At 42.6% G+C, this 19,877-nt stretch overlaps 1 protein-coding gene across 2 annotated transcripts in view; it reads right to left on the minus strand.

Annotated features, from left to right (window-relative positions):
• The window catches only part of spock1 (SPARC (osteonectin), cwcv and kazal like domains proteoglycan 1), a 502,072-nt gene that overhangs the window by 157,312 nt on the left and 324,883 nt on the right, over positions 1–19,877 (minus strand). For both annotated transcript variants that reach the window (XM_072263863.1, XM_072263862.1), the window contains exon 4: positions 10,056–10,170. In XM_072263863.1, the coding sequence (XP_072119964.1) occupies positions 10,056–10,170 (115 nt within the window). The remainder of the gene's footprint in view (positions 1–10,055; positions 10,171–19,877) is intronic.

Here is a 19,877-nt window from a genome sequence, read left to right on the forward strand (position 1 = left end):
TGTGGGAGACGGCTTTAATGGGTGTATTCACATTGCAGTGAGAGCACAAACACAGCCAACAGGTCAATGCGCATGTGTAGACAACAGTCCATACATAGTGCTAAGGGTGTCATTGCTCTAAAAGAAATAGTTCCATACATTACAGGAATCTGGAACAACATACGGTCTGCTGGAAGATCTCAGTGGGTCAAGCAGTGTCACTGGGAGGAAAGAATTTGACAATATTTTCAGTGGAAAACATGCATCAGAGCTGGGAATAGAGAGATGAGCAGCCAGCAGAGAGAAGAGAAGGGATGTGTCAAGAGAGGATTATTAAGTAATTGGGGTGCTAAGGAAGTGAAATGTTGGTGCCCAGATAGGGGTGGAGAATGAAGGGTGGAGTTAGAAGACTCTGATATGTGAATCATTGATAGAGGAAGGAACGGGGGGGGGGGAGAGGAAGAGAAAGGGAGAGAGAGAGAGAAAGAGAGAGAGAGATTCACAGAGAGAGGGAGAGAGTGTGAGAAAGAGAGAGAGAGAGAGAGAGAGTGAAAGTGCAAGAGTGAGAGTGTAAGAGAGTGTGTGTATGTGAGAGAGAGAGAGAGAGTGAGAAGATTGTAGACAGCTGTTAGAGAGACATAAGTCAGAAAGAAAGTTCTACCAGAGCTGGTTTTGGCTATTCAGAGGTGAGATTGGTAAGCATTAGAGAAGGGAAAGATGAATGACAGTTGGAACCAGATGGGGCTCCCTGAAAAAGGAGATTTTGGATGTCGTGATACAGAAAGCCCCATCTTGAGAGAAGATGCATCGGAGATGGAGAAAATGGAGAAAAACAGGGTATCCTTTCAAGGGTCAAGATGGGAACAATTGCAGCCTAAGTGGCTATGGGCCTATGGTAAATATTATTGGATAGTTCAGCCCCTGAGATGGATCTAGAAAAGGGAGAGAAGTGTCAGAAATGGTCCATGTGAATTTGTGAGCAGGGTGGAAATTCATGGTGAAGGTGATAAAATCAGTGAGTTACATAGAAACATAGAAAATAGGTGCAGGAGTAGGCCATTCGGCCCTTCGAGCCTGCACCGCCATTTATTATGATCATGGCTGATCATCCAACTCAGAACACCGCCCCAGCCTTCCCTTCATACCCCCTGACCCCCGTAGCCACAAGGGCCATATCTAACTCCCTCTTAAATATAGCCAATGAACTGGCCTCAACTGCTTCCTGTGGCAGAGAATTCCACAGATTCACCACTCTCTGTGTGAAGAAGTTTTTCCTAATCTCGGTCCTGAAAGGCTTCCCCTCTATCCTCAAACTGTGACCCCTCATTCTGGACTTCCCCAACATCGAGAACAATCTTCCTGCATCTAGCCTGTCCAATCCCTTTAGGATCTTATACGCTTCAATCAGATCCCCCCTCAATCTTCTAAATTCCAACGAGTACAAGCCCAGTTCATCCAGTCTTTCTTCATATGAAAGTCCTGCCATCCCAGGAATCAATCTGGTGAACCTTCTCCATACTCTCTCTATGGCAAGGATGTCTTTCCTCAGATTAGGGGACCAAAACTGCACACAATACTCCAGGTGTGGTCTCACCAAGGCCTTGTACAACTACAGTAGTACCTCCTTGCTCCTGTACTCAAATCCTCTCGCTATAAATGCCAGCATACCATTCGCCTTTTTCACCGCCTGCTGTACCTGCATGCCCACTTTCAATGACTGGTGTATAATGACACCCAGGTCTTGTTGCACCTCCCCTTTTCCTAATCGGCCACCATTCAGATAATAATCTGTTTTCCTACTTTTGCCACCAAAGTGGATAACTTCACATTTATCCACATTAAATTGCATCTGCCATGAATTTGCCCACTCACCCAACCTATCCAAGTCACCCTGCATCCTCTTAGCATCCTCCTCACAGCTAACACTGCCACCCAGCTTCGTGTCATCCACAAACTTGGAGATGCTGCATTTAATTCCCTCATCCAAGTCATTAATATATATTGTAAACAACTGGGGTCCCAGCACTGAGCCTTGCGGTACCCCACTAGTCACCGCCTGCCATTCTGAAAAGGTCCTGTTTATTCCCACTCTTTGCTTCCTGTCTGCTAACCAATTCTCCATCCACATCAATACCTTACCCCCAATACCGTGTGCTTTAAGTTTGCACACTAATCTCCTGTGTGGGACCTTGTCAAAAGCCTTCTGAAAATCCAAATATACCACATCCACTGGTTCTCCCCTATCCACTCTACTAGTTACATCCTCAAAAAATCCTATGAGATTCGTCAGACATGATTTTCCTTTCACAAATCCATGCTGACTTTGTCCGATCATTTCACCGCTTTCCAAATGTGCTGTTATCACATCCTTGATAACTGACTCCAGCAGTTTCCCCACCACCGACGTTAGGCTAACCGGTCTATAATTCCCCGGTTTCTCTCTCCCTCCATTTTTAAAAAGTGGAGTTACATTAGCCACCCTCCAATCCTCAGGAACTAGTCCAGAATCTAACGAGTTTTGAAAAATTATCACTAATGCATCCACTATTTCTTGGGCTACTTCCTTAAGCACCCTGGGATGCAGACCATCTGGCCCTGGGGATTTATCTGCCTTCAATCCCTTCAATTTACCTAACACCACTTCCCTACTAACATGTATTTCGCTCAGTTCCTCCATCTCACTGGACCCTCTGTCCCCTACTATTTCTGGAAGATTATTTATGTCCTCCTTAGTGAAGACAGAACCAAAGTAATTATTCAATTGGTCTGCCATGTCCTTGCTCCCCATAATCAATTCACCTGTTTCTGTCTGCAGGGGACCTACATTTGTCTTTACCAGTCTTTTCCTTTTTACATATCTATAAAAGCTTTTACAGTCCGTTTCTATGTTGCCTGCCAGTTTTCGCTCATAATCTTTTTTCCCCTTCCTAATTGAGCCCTTTGTCCTCCTCTGCTGAACTCTGAATTTCTCCCAGTCCTCAGGTGAGCCACTTTCTCTGGCTAATTTGTATGCTTCTTCTTTGGAATTGATACTATCCCTAATTTCTCTTGTCAGCCACGGGTGCACTACCTTCCTTGATTTATTCTTTTGCCAAACTGGGATGAACATTTGTTGCAGTTCATCCATGCAACCTTTAAATGCTTGCCATTGCATATCCACCATCAATCCTTTAAGTGTCATTTGCCAGTCTATCTTAGCTAATTCACGTCTCACACCTTCAAAGTTACCCCTCTTTAAGTTCAGAACCTTTGTTTCTGAATTAACTATGTCACTCTCCATCTTAATGAAGAATTCCACCATATTATGGTTACTCTTACCCAAGGGGCCTCTCACGACAAGATTGCTAATTAACCCTTCCTCATTGCTCAAAACCCAGTCCAGAATAGCCTGCTCTCTAGTCGGTTCCTCGACATGTTGGTTCAAAAAACCATCCCGCATACATTCCAAGAAATCCTCTTCCTCAGCACCTTTACCAATTTGGTTCACCCAATCTACATGTAGATTGAAGTCACCCATTATAACTGCTGTTCCTTTATTGCACACATTTCTAATTTCCTGTTTAATACCATCTCCGACCTCACTACTACTGTTAGGTGGCCTGTACACAACTCCCACCAGCGTCTTCTGCCCCTTAGTGTTACGCAGCTCTACCCATATCGATCCCACATCTTCCCGGCTTATGTCCTTCCTTTCTATTGTGTTAATCTCTTCTTTAACCAGCAACGCCACCCCACCTCCCCTTCCTTCATGTCTATCCCTCCTGAATATTGAATATCCCTGAACATTGAGCTCCCGCAGAACGTTGAGTTCTGCACAGATGCAAGAGGCAGCCCCAGTGCAGTCATCAATGTAAAAGAGTTGGAGAGTGATACAGAGAAAGGTTAGAATGGGGTCTGGTTTACATAGACCAGGGGTCCCCAACCTTTTTTGCACTGCCGACCGGTTTCATATTGACAATATTCTTGCGGACCGGCCGACCCGGTGCGGGGGGAGCGTGGGTAGGGTTGCCAATGGACAAGAGTAGCAGTCAAATACGTTGGGTTTACCCTGAGAAAGACTACAATGACCATGAAGCCTTGCGCGGACACCAGTGCGTATGCGTAACCTGCACATGCGTGCATGTGCCGATTATTTTTCTACAGATCGTTTTTGGCGATTCTGTTTGGGCGGGGCGGGGTGGTGTTAATCACAACCGGAATATCGGTGATAAGTGGCTAATACACAATTTTGTTTCTAAAAGGGATTATCTAACGAATTTAATATTAAACACACAGTGCATATTTTCCTCGCATGAATATAGTGATAAGTCAATTATCAGGGGAGGAGGACAGGGGAGCTTTAAGTAAGTGTTGAATGAACACTTACTGGAAGTGGTAGAGGCAGGTTCGATATTATCATTTAAAGTTAAATTGGATAGGTATATGGACAGGAAAGGAATGGAGGGTTATGGGCTGAGTGCAGGTCGGTGGGACTAGGTGAGAGTAGCTTTCAGCACGGACTAGAAGGGCAGGGATCGCCTGTTTCCATGCTGTAATTGTTATGTGGTTATATAAGTCACTTATAAGTCAATAGCACCATAACATTTTAAGTAACGTTTGGATATTGAACACACAGTGCATATTTTCCCCGTATGAACATATAAAATCATTGCAACACACCAATATCGCTGAATCAGTGGGAGCCCTGGGCTTGTTTTCCTGCAACAAGACGGTTCTATCAAGGGGTGATGGGAGACAGCGATACTCGAAGGAGGTTCCTTATGTCCAGTCTATTCTGCAATTTAGTTTTTGTTGCATTCATTGCAGAGATACATTGGAAATGGAAGCAACGTTTTCAGTGCTTTTGTGGCTGTCTCAGGATATACAGCCTTGACTTTGATCCAGAATACCGGCAGAGATATTATGTCAAACATACTTTGCAGCCCGCTGTCATTTGCAAGCTCGAGAAGTTAATCTCCTTCCCGCGCTGACATGGACGCGTAATGACCTCGCGTGCGTAATGGCTCAACAGTGGCCGAGACAGGGAACGCGGAAAGGTGCAGCTGACTCATATTGCCAAATCATATCGTTTCCTCGCGGCCCGGTAGCGCATGCTCTGCGGCCCGGTACCGGTCCGCGGCCTGGTGGTTGGGGACCGCTGACATAGACAATGAAAGAAGAAGCATAGTTTGGGCTCATGGCTACACTTTTGATTTTTAGAAAGTGAGAGGAGTCGAAAGAGTAAGAACAAGTACAGCCAGGCAGATGAAAATTTTGGTGGAGGAGAACTGGTTGGATCTTTGTAATATAAAGAAACATTGGGGTTCCTAAAGGAAGACAAATGTATAAATAGTGATACACAGTGATATTGAGGCCACTGGGGTCAGGGAAATTGAAAGTTGTCCAAATGGAGAAGGAGATGCAAGGTGTTTCGGATGAAGGTGGGAAGAGACTGGACAAGACGAGCGGGGATGGAGTCGAGCTGGGAGAAGATAAGGAGTTACATTTGGTTTTCTCCAACACAACAAAGCCTTCACTTAATCTGAGGAAAAATGTGAAATCAAAACGAATGCGTCAACCATCTTACTAACTGTTTTGATCCATCATAAACCAAGAGCCTGTTCACCTGTAGTTTCAACGAGTTACGCTGGTGATGGTAACTTTCCCTAAACCCTTCTTCTCAATTCCCATTTATTACTTTTTTCCTGACCATTAGTTATATCCTGTACAGTTGATTGATGTAAAATGCTAGTTCAATCCACTCATCATATTCTATTTTCCTTTATTAATTCTGAAAGTTCACTTAGGATCAATGCTCACTTTGTTCACTCTGTCTTTTCAAATTATCCATAAAAATACATGTGATTTGGTAATTCTGGCTAGCTTTGCCTAATACTCAATTTTTTCCTTCCATATAACTTACTGTCATCCTTGACCACTGTTTATCATCTGTCCAAATTTCTGAACCACTACTTGCCCCTGCAAAATTATATGTTGTTTTTCCTTTAAATTCAATTCTGCATTCAGTCTCCTTCGTTTAACCCCACCCTTGGAATTTTTCCTTCCTGTTGGAATTTAGGTATTACATGCAACATTGCAAGCAAGAATAAATGTGAAAGTACTTGTGCTTAACAGCTTAAACTGGATTCTTTCATCATTTAAAGCAAACACAAATTTAACCTGTGGCATATGGTCTTAAAACTTCCCAAGACTGCATTGTCTTGATTTTTTTTTCAACATAGCAGAATAATTACTTGCTGCTTCTCTGATGTTTGTTTGACTGCTCTCCATGAACTCAACTCAAATCATTGTTGGTTAAATTACCCTTTCAACTTTGGTATTATCTCTGTGAAAGGAGCATCTCTAGCTTTTAATGGAGCCAACAGTCAACGAGCATTTGAGACGCCTCTGTGCCAACCACAGAGAATAACTGCTTTCTTTTACTCTCTTATTGTAACATAAAATGTCAAGAATATTATTTGCAAGAAAGAACATTTCTATCCCTTTTGTGTCAGCTGTGTAGGAATTATATGATTCCTTGTGTACACCCAGGCAGCTCGTGCAATCTATCTGCACCTGAGCCACCATCTTGTTCTATTTTCTTAATAAATAGTGAGGCCATACACAAGCCTCCCATGTGTATAATTCACTCCCTCCATATTGTAGACCTACACTGCTTCGCTCACTTGTCTAATGTGACTATTGCTGCATGCGCATTTTCTCTCACTTTTGGCGAATTTGTGTGGGCACTGGCAAATCAGGCCAATGTACAAATGGGAATTTGCATGACAACATCATTTTTTTTTTCCCTATCCTGACCACTAACTATTTTTAAAGTCATGGGTTGAGCATCGATGTACTGAGGAAAAAATTACTAATCAATGTACTTCTGTCCCCTTGTTGTCAGCTGTATGTATTTGGAGGTGGTTTGTGAACCAGCCTTGCGGTGTTGGTAAATTCTGCTGTAACCAACATTGGACACCAATAGTTTCAGAACCAGGATGTATACTTTACCACTGACTCAAAACTAATTGGCCATCACATCACACATGATAATTTTACTGTTAGATGCCTCCAAATTACTTGCATCTTTACACACAAATATACCACACATGCCAGGCAGTATCTGTATTTTACACAACTCTGTTCAAAGATAGTTTCTAATCCGATTCAGACAGTGATAAAATTTAAATAGCACAGGGAGTTCAGTAATTCTGATGAAAGTTGCTGCTTGTTAGTTCCTCAACTGTGTTGTTTCTATATCAACTGCAGGTTAGCAAGGGACACCATGAAGTCTTTTTCTCTGACGAGCTTTTTATCAGTGATGGACAGTAAATGGTACAAAGTTACTGCACAGCACTCCAAAGATAAGGGGACGTTCACGGTATCAAAACGGTTAATAAAAACTGTTCAAAGACGATGTATTACTTTGCTACATTCACTTTCTGATTGATCTGCTTTGCTTCAGTGTCATTTCTGTTTGAGTGATATCAAAAAACATCTTGTAATCTGACATACATGGCTTGTCTATGTATGATCTTAGACTAAGAAGGATGTGCAGCAATTTTGCTAGCAATGAACAAAAGGATAGTTTTGTACGGGTATCAAAACAAAAGGAGGGCTGAGCCAGTGGAATCACAGAAAATAGTTTACACTAACATGGCTGAAAAGATTTGGTTTGATACTAATATTTAATTGGCAATGGAAATGAGTAAAGTTAGCTTAATAATGTCATGTTACTGGACTGATACTCCAGAGTATAGGAGCTCCAATTCCACTATGGGAATTTAGGTGTACCTTTGAAAAGAATTGGAGGTAATAAAGCAGTTTCAGTATATGTGATCATGCAGCTACCAGGCTGTTATTTGAAGTATGGCACATAAAGAAGATAATCTGCAGGACCATAATTATGAACCATTTCTCTGTCCATGGATACCATCTGACCCACAGAGTACTTGCAGAATATTTTGATTTTTTTTTTGGATTTCCGGCAACTATAGGATCTTAAATTTTCTTCCACCCCAATACCATTGCACATGATGCAATCGTATCAGTATAACAATGGATAATAAAGGCCAATAATATCCACATTGTAAAAATAAATTTCAGCCATGAACATTTTATTTGCTTATTTATTAAGATACAGCATGGCCCTTCCAGCCCTTGCAGCCACAACGCCTAGCAATCTCCCAATTTAATCCTAGCCTAATCATGGGAAAATTTACAATGACCAATTAACCTAATAACTGGTACATCTTTGGACTGTGGGAGGAAACGGGAGCACCTGAAGGAAACCCACACGGTCACGGGGAGAATGTACAAACTCCCAAAAGGCAGCAGCAGGAATTGAACCAAGGTCACTTGAACTGTTAAGCGTTGTGCTAATCGTTAGACACATTAAGTTTAGCCGATGCCCTACTGCATAATGATTGTAAATAGGCTGCTGGCAAGTGGCCTGATCAAGCAGCCACCAGATGAAAATTTTAATTGCTGATGTTGAATTTCCTTCCCATGAACTTCTACTCCTGGTTCATTTTTGGATCTTAATAAAGCTCAAAGCAAAATAAATTGTTTATAATTTGAGTGTATAACAGGTCTCTTCAACTTACACCATTCAGCTTGAAATCTTTTCCCCTTTATTTCCTAGTTGTATTGCATGATATTCCTCACACGGAAACCACTCAAACAGGCAGTAAGGAAATCGTTCTAAGCTCTGCAATGCTTCCTTTTTTCCTTTATGCTTTCAGTCCAGGCATATCTTTTCTCTAAAAATGTTATGAGAATTTGAAAGATCAGCTTTTTTTTCTTCTTCACTTAAAATATCAGGCCACATAGCACGGTCTGTCACCAGCAACGCCTCATCAGTTCACTGATATTCAACATATTTGGCAGATGTCAGTCTCAGAGCCAAAGGCACGCACTGATTGTTCAAGACTAATGGAGATAGAATACATCATAATGCTTTGTCCCAGAAACAACATTTTTTTAGGAATCTGAAGGTGAAGTTAGTACACAGTGTCCTGTTCTATGTTTCACTTCTTATCAGAGCTGAAACACCATCAACTGCAATGATAATTCCAGTCTTGCAGATTAGGAGCAAAGGGGAAGACAAGCTCTTCTCCATAATTACCTTGCTTTATAAATTATTCTTCAATGGTTTTGTACGTTTTGAATTACGTTAATTGTTTAATGTTTAAATATTTGTTAAGATTTTTGTTCTTTAAAATGTCAGAGGCAACTGATGCCAGTGGAGACACAAGATGCTGGAATCTGCAGCAAAACTAAAGAGGGACTGAAGAGGCACTCTACATTTCACTCCACAAATGACTCCCTGACTCAATGGGTCAGGTAGCATCTGTGAAGGTGTGTATTTAATACTTCAGTAATATTTGAGTATTCTTATAAATATATTGTTTGATTAAGCATTCTTTGTTGTTTATATAATTCACTCTGATTACATGCAAAAATGCGTGAATTGCACACGTCATGATGCCACCATGCGATGCGTGCGCGGCCAACTAAGGCTCGCATTGGCTCTCATATTTTCCTTTGAATTGGCTTAATGTTTTGAAGTTACAAAACATAACAGAGGGAAATGGACAGTCACAGTTTTGAGCCGACACCCTTCAGCTGGGCTAGAAAGGGAGAGGTAGCCAGGTTACAAGGTGGGTGGAGGGGATGCAGCATGAGCTTTCAGGTGATAGGTAGATACAGGTGAGGGGTGTGACAGGCAGGAATAATATCAGAAACTGGGAGGTGACAAAGGGGTGTTAATGATGGAATCTGTTAGGAAAGGATGGTGAAGCATGGACTAAAGGGAGGGAAAGGGTATACGGTTGATGCACAGAGGGAGAAGGTGGGGAAGGGAAACAACAGAGCAATGAGGGTCAGGTGCCTCGCGACTACAGAAGAATAAAGGAGTAAGGGGACAGATGGGGGAGTGGTTACCAGAAGTTTGAGAATTCGAAGATTGTGGATTTCCAGCCATTTATCTTCCTGTTAAGTACCTGGCTTTATTTTTATCATTAGTAAACTATTCCAATGGCGTTGTTCTAAACTTTAAGGTATCTCCAGAGCTGGTATATGTTATTTCTTACCTGTGCATTAGTTGTCTGCGATTAACACAAAATGCTGTTTGGTAGTCATGGGTTACGCAGACCTTGTATTGGCTGCATTTCACGTTTAGACATGGGTCTTTTGTTGGATCCAGGGCTAAGGGAAGAACAGCAAAAACAATTAAATTAAATAAATACTTCCAGCCTATTTAACTGTGAAACACTTTTTCAAGCATTTAGTGCCATGCAGTTTTTTTTATTCTTAAATAAAATAGCACAATTCTTTGATTTCACTGTTCTCCTTGCTCAGTGATTGTCCACAAAAATATGCACATTCAATTTGCACTTCAGTTCTGAACAGCCACCTGTGCATGCATGCTGAGCACAAATCTATTCCCCTAGACACCATATCGTGTGGTTTTTCAGCTCAGCTGGTTTCAACAAGGCCAAATTTTCTGTTGTATCATTAATGTTTAATGTTACATCTATTCACTGGGGTAGTGCTGATCATGTTTCACCCTTGAGATGATCATGTGATCAGCACAGTTCAACTATGCTTCCTCAAAACAGCTAACAACATCATCAGTTATCTAAACGCTGATGCAGTGCAGTCAGAGTCACCCATGGTTATTAGTACCACCCAAAAGATGCACAAAGCTAATCACTGTAGACTCTTTGTCTTTCTCTGTCCCTACATCATTATAACTGCAATCTCCAGTATCTAGGCCAATATACTCCCTATTATATGGCAACTCCAAAAATCAACAAAAAATTGTTGAGATATATATATATATATATATATATACACACACACATACACACACACAGAGTGAAACCCCGTTATAACGTGATCATTTGGGTCCATAAAATGTCATTGCGAAAAAAGCGGGGTCACGCTAAATCAGGGTTGTTTTTACTGTCGAAATTAAAACACAGATAATTTTTAGTAAAGCTTTTTAATGCACAAAACAACAAATAAAAACATTCAAGAACATTAGCAATCATCATTTACAGTTTATTTCTTAAAAAAGTGATCGAGTGTTCCTTGCTTGAACGTAGCATGTCGCTGGCTGCGAGTGAAATCTAGAGTGCCTCTGAGTTCGAGGTTTTTTATGTGGCCCACCTCCTGGGTCGCCAGCCGACGAAGGCTAGCCTTGAGGTGTTCAATGGCTTCAGACACTTTCGGGGGTGGGGGTGGAGGCTCTTCATTATCATCTCCTTGTGGCTCAAGAACCGGTACAGTTGCCTCTGCCAGTGCTATAGTTACCTTACGGACAATCTCGGCATCCGTCAGGTGCTCATAGGTTGGGCATTCATCGTCGGCAGAGTACCACTGGTATGGCTCTTCTTTATTCCATTCAGACAGCTTCTCTGCCTCACGCACATCTTCCTCTGTGAAGCCGTACAAATCTGTCATCAATATCTTCCGTGGTGGATTGGCGTGATGAAGAGGCTGGCCCCAGACTCTTCTCCCAGCATTTCTCTACACATGATGAGCTGACTGCTGCCCAGCCTTAAGTGATAAACTTCCTTCACGTTCAGGCTTTCCAGATAGGCTTCAAGCGTTGTTGAGTCGGCTACAATTCTATGAATTAATCCCTGCCTGTAATTCTGCTTGAACACGGAGATGATCCCCTGATCTAGGGGCTGGATCTTGGATGTAGTGTTCTTGAGGAGGTAAGAAACTCGGATCTTTCTGTCACGGCTTACTAGGTTGGCAGCTGGCGGATGAACGGGACAGCTGTCAATCAAAAGAAGAGCTTCGAGTTCTAGCTTTTGCTTACGCAAATGAGCGTGGACGGCAGGGACAAAGGTTTTGTGAAACCAATCCTCAAAGATGACACTTGTCATCCAAGCATTGCTGCTGTGCGTGTTCTCGAACGGTAACGACTTCATGTTGACATAGTGGAAACAGCAGGGCGAGCGAGATTTTCCAATCATGAGCGGTTTTAACTTATGTGTTCCAATCTTGTTTACACAAAACAACAACGTCGTGCGATCTTTGCATTGTTTGAACCCCTCACGTTGGTGGGCATCATCTTTGCTAGCCAGTGTGCTGTCTGGGATCATCTTGTAGCAGAGGCCTGTTTTGTCACAGTTCTACACTTGTTCTTCCACGTAGCCACCTTCTTCTAAGAGAGTTTTTAGTTCAGCCGGGTATTCGCTGGCGGTGGCACTGTCGGCTGAGCAAATTTCTCCTGACACTAACTCTTGAGAATTCCTGTGATGGCGTTCAAACCCGTTTAGCCATCCATTGCTAGCTTTGAACTGTGAAGTTTCTCCGTTGATCTGCATGTCAAACTTCTCGGCTTGAGCTTTGAGAATAGGACCGGAAATTGGAAGGCCTTCTGAGCGAGCTTGAACGAACCACTGGTACAGGGAGTCATCAAGGCTAACATCTTTGGCTGACTTCAGGCGTTTGGCTTTTAGTCCTGCTTCTTCTTCAACTTTGCAAAGCGGCGTGCTGAACTTTTCTTCGTGAGATTTCCAGCCATGAAGCGTTGATTCCGGTATCCCGAGGTCTCGTGCAACTTGAGTTTGACTTTTAGTCTTGATCGCGTCAAGTGCGTGAAGCTTATCTTTCACAGAAAAAGATTTTCTTTTTCTAGCAGTTTGTTCCATTTTGAGCAAAAAAAAGTCCAATGACTCACACAAAATGCTGGCGGAACGCAGCAGGCCAGGCAGCATCTGGCCGAGACCCTTCGTCAGGACTAACGGAAAAAAGAGCTAGTAAGAGATTTGAAAGTGGGAGGGGGAGGGAGAGACCCGAAATGATAGGAGAAGACAGGAGGGGGAGGGATGAAGCCAAGAGCTCAGAAGTTGATTGGCAAAAGGGATACAAGGCTGGAGAAGAGGGAGTATGGATTGACATGGACATGGATGAACATAGCGTCCAATGACTCATCATATTATATCCAAATTCACGTTAAATCAGGGCGTGTAAAATCAGGGTTTCACTATATATAAATAAATAAATAAATAAATAAATCAACCAATCAATCAGTCAATCAAAGAAGGAATTTTTTGATCTGGGGAATTATTTTACTTCAGTGTTTTATTGACTCGTAATTATTTTAATGTGTATATAATTGTTTATTATTTTAAATTACTTTTTAATGATTTGTGAAAATCTTAACAGTTTTTAATATCAGAGACATTTAAGAACTATAAAAGAAATTCTCATATTTTATAGCTTGGCTTCCCGTCAGGGGTGGGAGGGGGAGCAAGTGCAGTATGCGCTTTCCAAGGCCATGCTAATTCCAGGTCAGGTACTTGCAAGATCAACCTTCCACATGCAGCCCAGGTGTGTGTAGGTGGACAGGCAGAGACAGCTGGCAGCGAAATAAATTCAATTTCATTCCGCCCATTCTGTCTTCTGTTATTTTCTCTTACAAGACAAGGGAACATGCAATGTTTTCTGACACAACTTCTTCAGAAAAACTGCTCATGCAGTGCGAAGTAGGTCTAACAGCTCAATTCACAAAGTCCATGGTTTTCCTCACAACTTCTTCCAGCATTGGGTGTGGTAAGCTGCAAAGGTACTGGGCATGTGCAATGCCGCCCAGTGATGTGTAATGCAGGTTTAGTCGTCACTACAGTAAGTTTCATTGACTCTCATGTAACATTTACATGTTCCATCGTAAAAAACTCCTACTGTCCAGGACATGCCCCTTTCTCATTTCTTCAGGGAGGAAATACAGGAGCCTGAAGACCCATACTCACAGTTTCAGGAACAACTTATTCACCTCTGCCACGAGATATCTGAATGGTCCATGAACTCATGAACACTACCTTGCTATTTTACTCTCAGTTTGCACAGCTTAATTTTTAAAATATTTCTTATTGTTACTTATAGTAATTTTTAAATATTGTATTGTGGCTGAAAAATGACTAATTTTATGACATAATGTCAATGGTAACACTGGACAACAAAGATTTTGCTTCCTGAATACTTTTGTATGTATCTTATAGATTTTGGGCTGCTGATCATGAAAATCACCATGAAATTTCCCTATCATGTACCATTTTTTAAAAAAAAATTGCCTATATTTGTTATTTCAATTCATAATTCAAGTCAATTAAAATGTTGCCCACAAAGTAAGCTGAAATGTTTTCTATCTTGTCCAGGAATACCTGGGCATGCTTAGGCAGGGCAGATGCTGCATGGCAGGACAGGTTTTAGAAAGGCAATAAATTTCCATGAAGGATTTCGATATTTATTCAGACGTTTCCCAGATTAATTGATGCCAAGATTAAGGAAAGCATTTTTTTGTCAGTCCACAAATGAAACAGGTCATCAATGACAGACAATTTGAAGAACTTCTAGTGGAACCAGAGAAAATTGCATGGAAGGCATTCAAGGATGTTGCTGAAAATTTTATTGGGAACCACAGAGCACCAAACTACATGCAGCTGGACAACAACATGCTTCAAGCATACAAAATCACGAAGTGCAACATGTCACTAAAGATTCATTGCCTGCATTCCCATTTGGACTTCTTCCCTGCAAACCTTGGTGCTGTCAATGAACTACTGTAAGGCGTCAGTACCGTTGTGCAATTAAACACATTATATTCAATAAAAGTTAATTTCTTCTCTCTCCAAATCCCAACGTGATACAAGTAGTCTGAAATTATATTTGTATTTGACTTCAAGCAATCTATCATAAACAAAAAAGAAACAATTCTGAGGAAGCAATATTTTCAAAAACAAATTGTAGCCCAGTCTAATAAACCTGATTCTGGACACGCATGGAGAGGCCTACGAAATAACTGCTTCCCTGCAAGTTAAACAGCACCTGCTTGAGCTGGGCTTAGGCTGGATGTGGTAAACCATATATATATGTTGTAACTGGGTTACCTGTCTGGATATGCCTGGACACGCCCTTCTGCTGACTGCTCCTGTCGCTCCTCCCACAGACCCCTGAATAAAGGCGATTGTGCCACTGCTCCTCCCTCAGTCCAGGGGCAGACACTCAGCAGGGACGTGGACCATTTACCGTTAATAAAAGCCTTTCAGTATTTACTCTACTTCCAGTCTTTTGGAGAAATTGATAGTGCATCAATTTTATTAACAGTAAACTTAAAGCATGGAACACGTTCTGAGACCCGACAAGCTAGACCTCGACCTGCAAACACCTGAAGCCCGAAACGCTTTCGAACTCTGGCTGGCCTGCTTCGAATCATACCTAGAGGAGATTGAAGTGACCAAGTCCACCGCGAAGCACGGAGCTCTCCTCTCCAGGATCAGTCCACGGGTCTACTCGATGATTAGAGACCAGCCGAGCTACGACGGCGCGATGAGCGCCCTCAGAAGACAATACCTGTGGCCGGTAAACACCGTCTATGCGCGACATCGTTTAGCGATGTGGCAGCAGCAGCCCGGAGAGTCGAGCGCTGAGTTTGTCCGGGCCCTACAGACACTTCGTGAAAGCCCAGAACCTGCCTTACTCCCTTGAGGAGATCAGGACAATGACCAGGGACTGCTAAGTCTGTGTAGAGTGCAAACTGCATTTCTACCGACCCGAAAAGGCACAACTAATCAAGGCCACCTGCCCCCTTAAGCGACTGAGTGTCGACTTTAAGGGCCCCCTTCCCTCCGCCGACCGCAATGTGTACTTTCTTAACAGTATCGACCAGTACTCGCGGTTCCCCTCGCCATCCCTGCCCCACACCACTACCACGTCAGTTATAAAAGCCCTGCACAAGCTCTTCACACTGTTTGGATACCCATGCTATATCCACAGTGACAGAGGGTCCTTGTTTATCAGTGACGAGCTGTGCCAATACCTGTTGGCTAGGGGAATTGCAACTAGTAGGACCACGAGCTATAATCCCAGAGGGAATGGACAGGTAGAGAAGGAGAATGCCACGGTGTGGAAGGCCACACTCTTAGCCCTCAGGTCAAAGGGACTGCCGTCCCGCTGGCAGGAGATCACTCCCGAGGCACTCCACTCCATGCGCTCCCTGTTAGGCACGTCCACCAATGCCACCCCTCATGAGCGGCTCTTTTCTTTTCCCAGAAAGTCGACCACTGGAACCACCCTACTAACTTGGCTGACGTCCCCGGGGCCAGTGCTGCTCTGGAAACATGCAAGGAGCAATAAATACTCCCCGATGGTCGAGAGGGTTCACTTACTTCATGTGAACCCTCAGTACGCCTATGTGGTTTTACCTGATGGGTGGGAGGACACGGTCTGCATCCGCGACCTGGCGCCCGCAGGAGCACCGGGCCCTACCCTGAACACTCCATGGTGACTATTGACCCCGTACCCACCGATATATGTACCCACGGGACACCGCACACTCCAAGCCCTACACAGACACCACACGACACTCCCATACCGGGCGCGATGCACACGCACAAGGGATTACCAACGCCTAACATGCTGGCACCTCAAGTCAGGCCGGAACCAGCACAACTGTCGTCGCCGATGCAATCACCGCCGGTGCTATGTAGATCACTGCGACGGACTCGACCGCCTGATAGACTTGACCTGTAAATATACTTGTTTTAAATATTGTCAGTCACTTCACCCCGCAGGACTCTTTTTAAAAAGGAGGAGTGAATGTGGTAAACCATATATAGGTTGTAACTGGGTTACCTGTCTGGACATGCCTGGACACATCCCTCTGCTGACTGCTCCTGTGGGTCCTCCCACAGACCCTGAATAAAGGCGATTGTGCCACTGCTCCTCCCTCAGTCCAGGGCAGACACTCAGCAGGGACGTGGACCATTTACTGTTAATAAAAGCCTTTCAGTATTTACTCTACTTCCAGTCTTTTGGAGTAATTGATAGTGCATTACTGGAGATGCTGGTAAGGCCCATAGTAGTTGAAAACATTCTTTTTGTGGTGTGTCTTCCCCCATTCTTCCCAGACTTTGTCCACTTAATCCAACTGCAATCCACATTCGGGAGGTAAATATGGATCGTTTGCCCACCTACTGAACCTCCCCAGCTCATTCTCAGGTTTTTGATTACAATTTGCAATGCTGCCTTCAGGCTTTCTCGTTTTACCAGTATTGCCATGGCCCATATGTTTTCCTCTCCTCCTTTCACAACTGGGGAGTGAGGTGAGGAGGGATATTGCACTTCACATGCAAAAGGTGCTTAAGCAGTGAGCCCTGGAAAAATAAAGTCCAGCCTTTTACATAAGCTCTGCCAAGCGCCACAGAATTTCCAGTGGAGGGTTAATTAATTCTGCAGAAGATGTATTACCTTCCTTGGGAGTCAGGCCATTGTTGGTAAATTATTCTCTTTGTGGATTCCTCTATCATGCTGTTCTGAGCTAGAATATTGCATTACAATATATAAAGATATAAATCTTACAATTGATATTTGCAATTGTTTATTTTCCCATACTTATTATTATTTTAGGGGTTGGATGAGATCCATATACAAAGTTATCGCTTCCGAAGCATTGTACCGCTAGCCCTGGTTCTGGATCATTAACGGAACAAAACACCTCAGGGTCTGGTTTACACTGATGCCAATTTGCAAATAAAGTAGCCTTTCTCTAAATGACTTCCTACAGTTGCTTGTTCTATCCATTATCCTTTGGTTCTTAAGTGAAAGAGAAAATAACAGATTACATGGGCAGACTGCTTACCGGATGTGTTGCAGCTCTATACCCAGGCCTGCAGGCTTCATTTTGCCCTCTGACAGTCTTATTAAATGCAGAAACCCAGGCAAAAGTTGAAGGTTACACAGCAGGACTCAATCAAAGTTGGGAAAAGGAGTAAAATTGGCTAATAGTGAAGGAATTACTGGATGATACGAATTTTTAGTTTAAAAGAAAAGTTGAACAAAACTTTGAAGTTTTAAATAAAGCAAAGACTGTGGTTTGGGTGAGGAGAACTGGAAATTATGGAAGCACGGTACTTTGGAGAAGGTGGAACCCTCACATCAACCTACTGAAGAGAAAGAGGCAAAATGGACAAGAAAGCATAGTAGCAGCACGAGGAATCATAGTATCCCCACGCTTGCCTGAGAAATCCAAGGTCAACAGCAGATGCCTTTTCATTGGCTCTGAAACTCCTGGACCATTAAGATGCCTAAATTCAAGATGCTCTTCAGTGACTACAGCTCCGCACTCCCTCTATCATCCCCTCAAAACTCATCCCTAGGATCCAAGACCTGGGCAATACAATCCAATACCTCCTTGTGCAACTGTATCCTCGATTTCCTCAATGGCAGACCACAGTTAGTGGTAACAACAGTTTCTCCATCCTCACCATCAGCATCGGTGCAACACAAGGGTGTGTGCTTAGCCTCCTGCTTTACTTACCTGATACCTGTGATTGTGTGGTTAAGTATAGCTTCAATGCTGTATTTACACTTGCTGACAACACAGATGTTGTTGGCCAAATCAAAGTGGTGACCAATCAGCATATACGATGGAGATTTGAGTGGTGCCACAACCAACAACCTCTCACTCAACATCAACACAAGCAAAGAGCTGATTATCAACTACAGGAGGAAGAAATTGGAAGTCGATGAGCCAGGGGAATGGAGGTGGGGAGGGTTAGCAGTTTTAAATTCCTTCGCACTAACACATCAGAGGAACTATCTTGGAAGCAGCATGTAAGTGCCATCACAAAGAAGGCAAGGTAATGCCTCTACTTTCTTAAAAGTTTGCACAGATTTTGCATGCAAAAAAAAAATTTGACAGACTTCTGTAGATGCATGGTGGAGAGTACCCTGACAGGTTGCACCACAGTCTGGTATGGAAACACAAATGCTCAGGAATTGAAAAGACTACAGGAAAGTGGTGGGTGCAGCTCAGTCCATCACAGAAAATCCCTACCCACCATTGACCACATTTACATGGAGCACTACAAGAAAGAAGTGTGCATTATCGAAGACCCAACCATCCAGGCCATGCTCTCCTCTCACTATTATCATCAGGCAGGAGGTACAGAAGTCTTAGGCCCCATTCCACAAGGTTCAGAAACAGTTATGGCTCCAGAACCTATGTGCATAACTTATCTCACCATAACGCTGAACTGATTCTACTGCCTAAAGTCTCACTTTCAAGGATTCTTTCGCTCGTGTTCTCAGTATTATGTTTTATTTGCACAACAGTCTTCTTTTGTATATTGGTCAGTCTTTGTTTTTGTGCGGTTATTTGTAAATTCTAATGTATTTTCCTTTATATGGTTGCAGGAAAATGAATCTCAAAGTAGTATATAGTAACATATATGTACTTTGATACAAATTTACTTTGAATTTTGAACATAAGTTGGAGGAAAACAGGCAGCAGTAGCAATCGCATTTTTATTAATGAAATGAAGAATAATATAAGGGAAAGAGAGGGAGAAGGGAATGAAAAAGGCAAATATTAAGTGAGAAGCGTTTCATGTTAGTGTTAAGAGTACTATCAGAAGAGCTTTTCTCAAATAATAGACTATTTTTCAAATAGTGGACTTTAGACTTTCTGAGAGACGAGAATTGTTTGAAGATATTTGGCATGAAAGTTGTTGGTGCAATGCCCTATGTCTGTGCTGTCAATACAACAACAGGCTTCAACATGTAGTGTTAATCATGGAGAAGTTCAGCAATCCTTTGGAGATCATAGGAAGTGAGATCTAAGCATTGGTATCTGACCAATACTAAGTGTTAAAAGTCTATAACCTAGGTTTTGTAATCCTTGCTTTTTAAGTGCTGTGAATCAAAAGAATGTTTTAATGTGGAGTAAAACTCACTTGTGATTTTTTCCATGTTAATTTGGGTCAGTCATTAACATGGACAATGCCATTTCCCATCATGGTTCACTTTAGTATTGCTAATCTTTTCCATATGTCAGGTGTGCATCTTCTGACATCATTATGTACCCAAAGTTCATGTTTGCCCCTCCTGACATG

This window comes from Mobula birostris, chromosome 7 (assembly GCF_030028105.1).
Source record: "Mobula birostris isolate sMobBir1 chromosome 7, sMobBir1.hap1, whole genome shotgun sequence".
Taxonomy (NCBI): Eukaryota; Metazoa; Chordata; class Chondrichthyes; order Myliobatiformes; family Myliobatidae; genus Mobula; species Mobula birostris.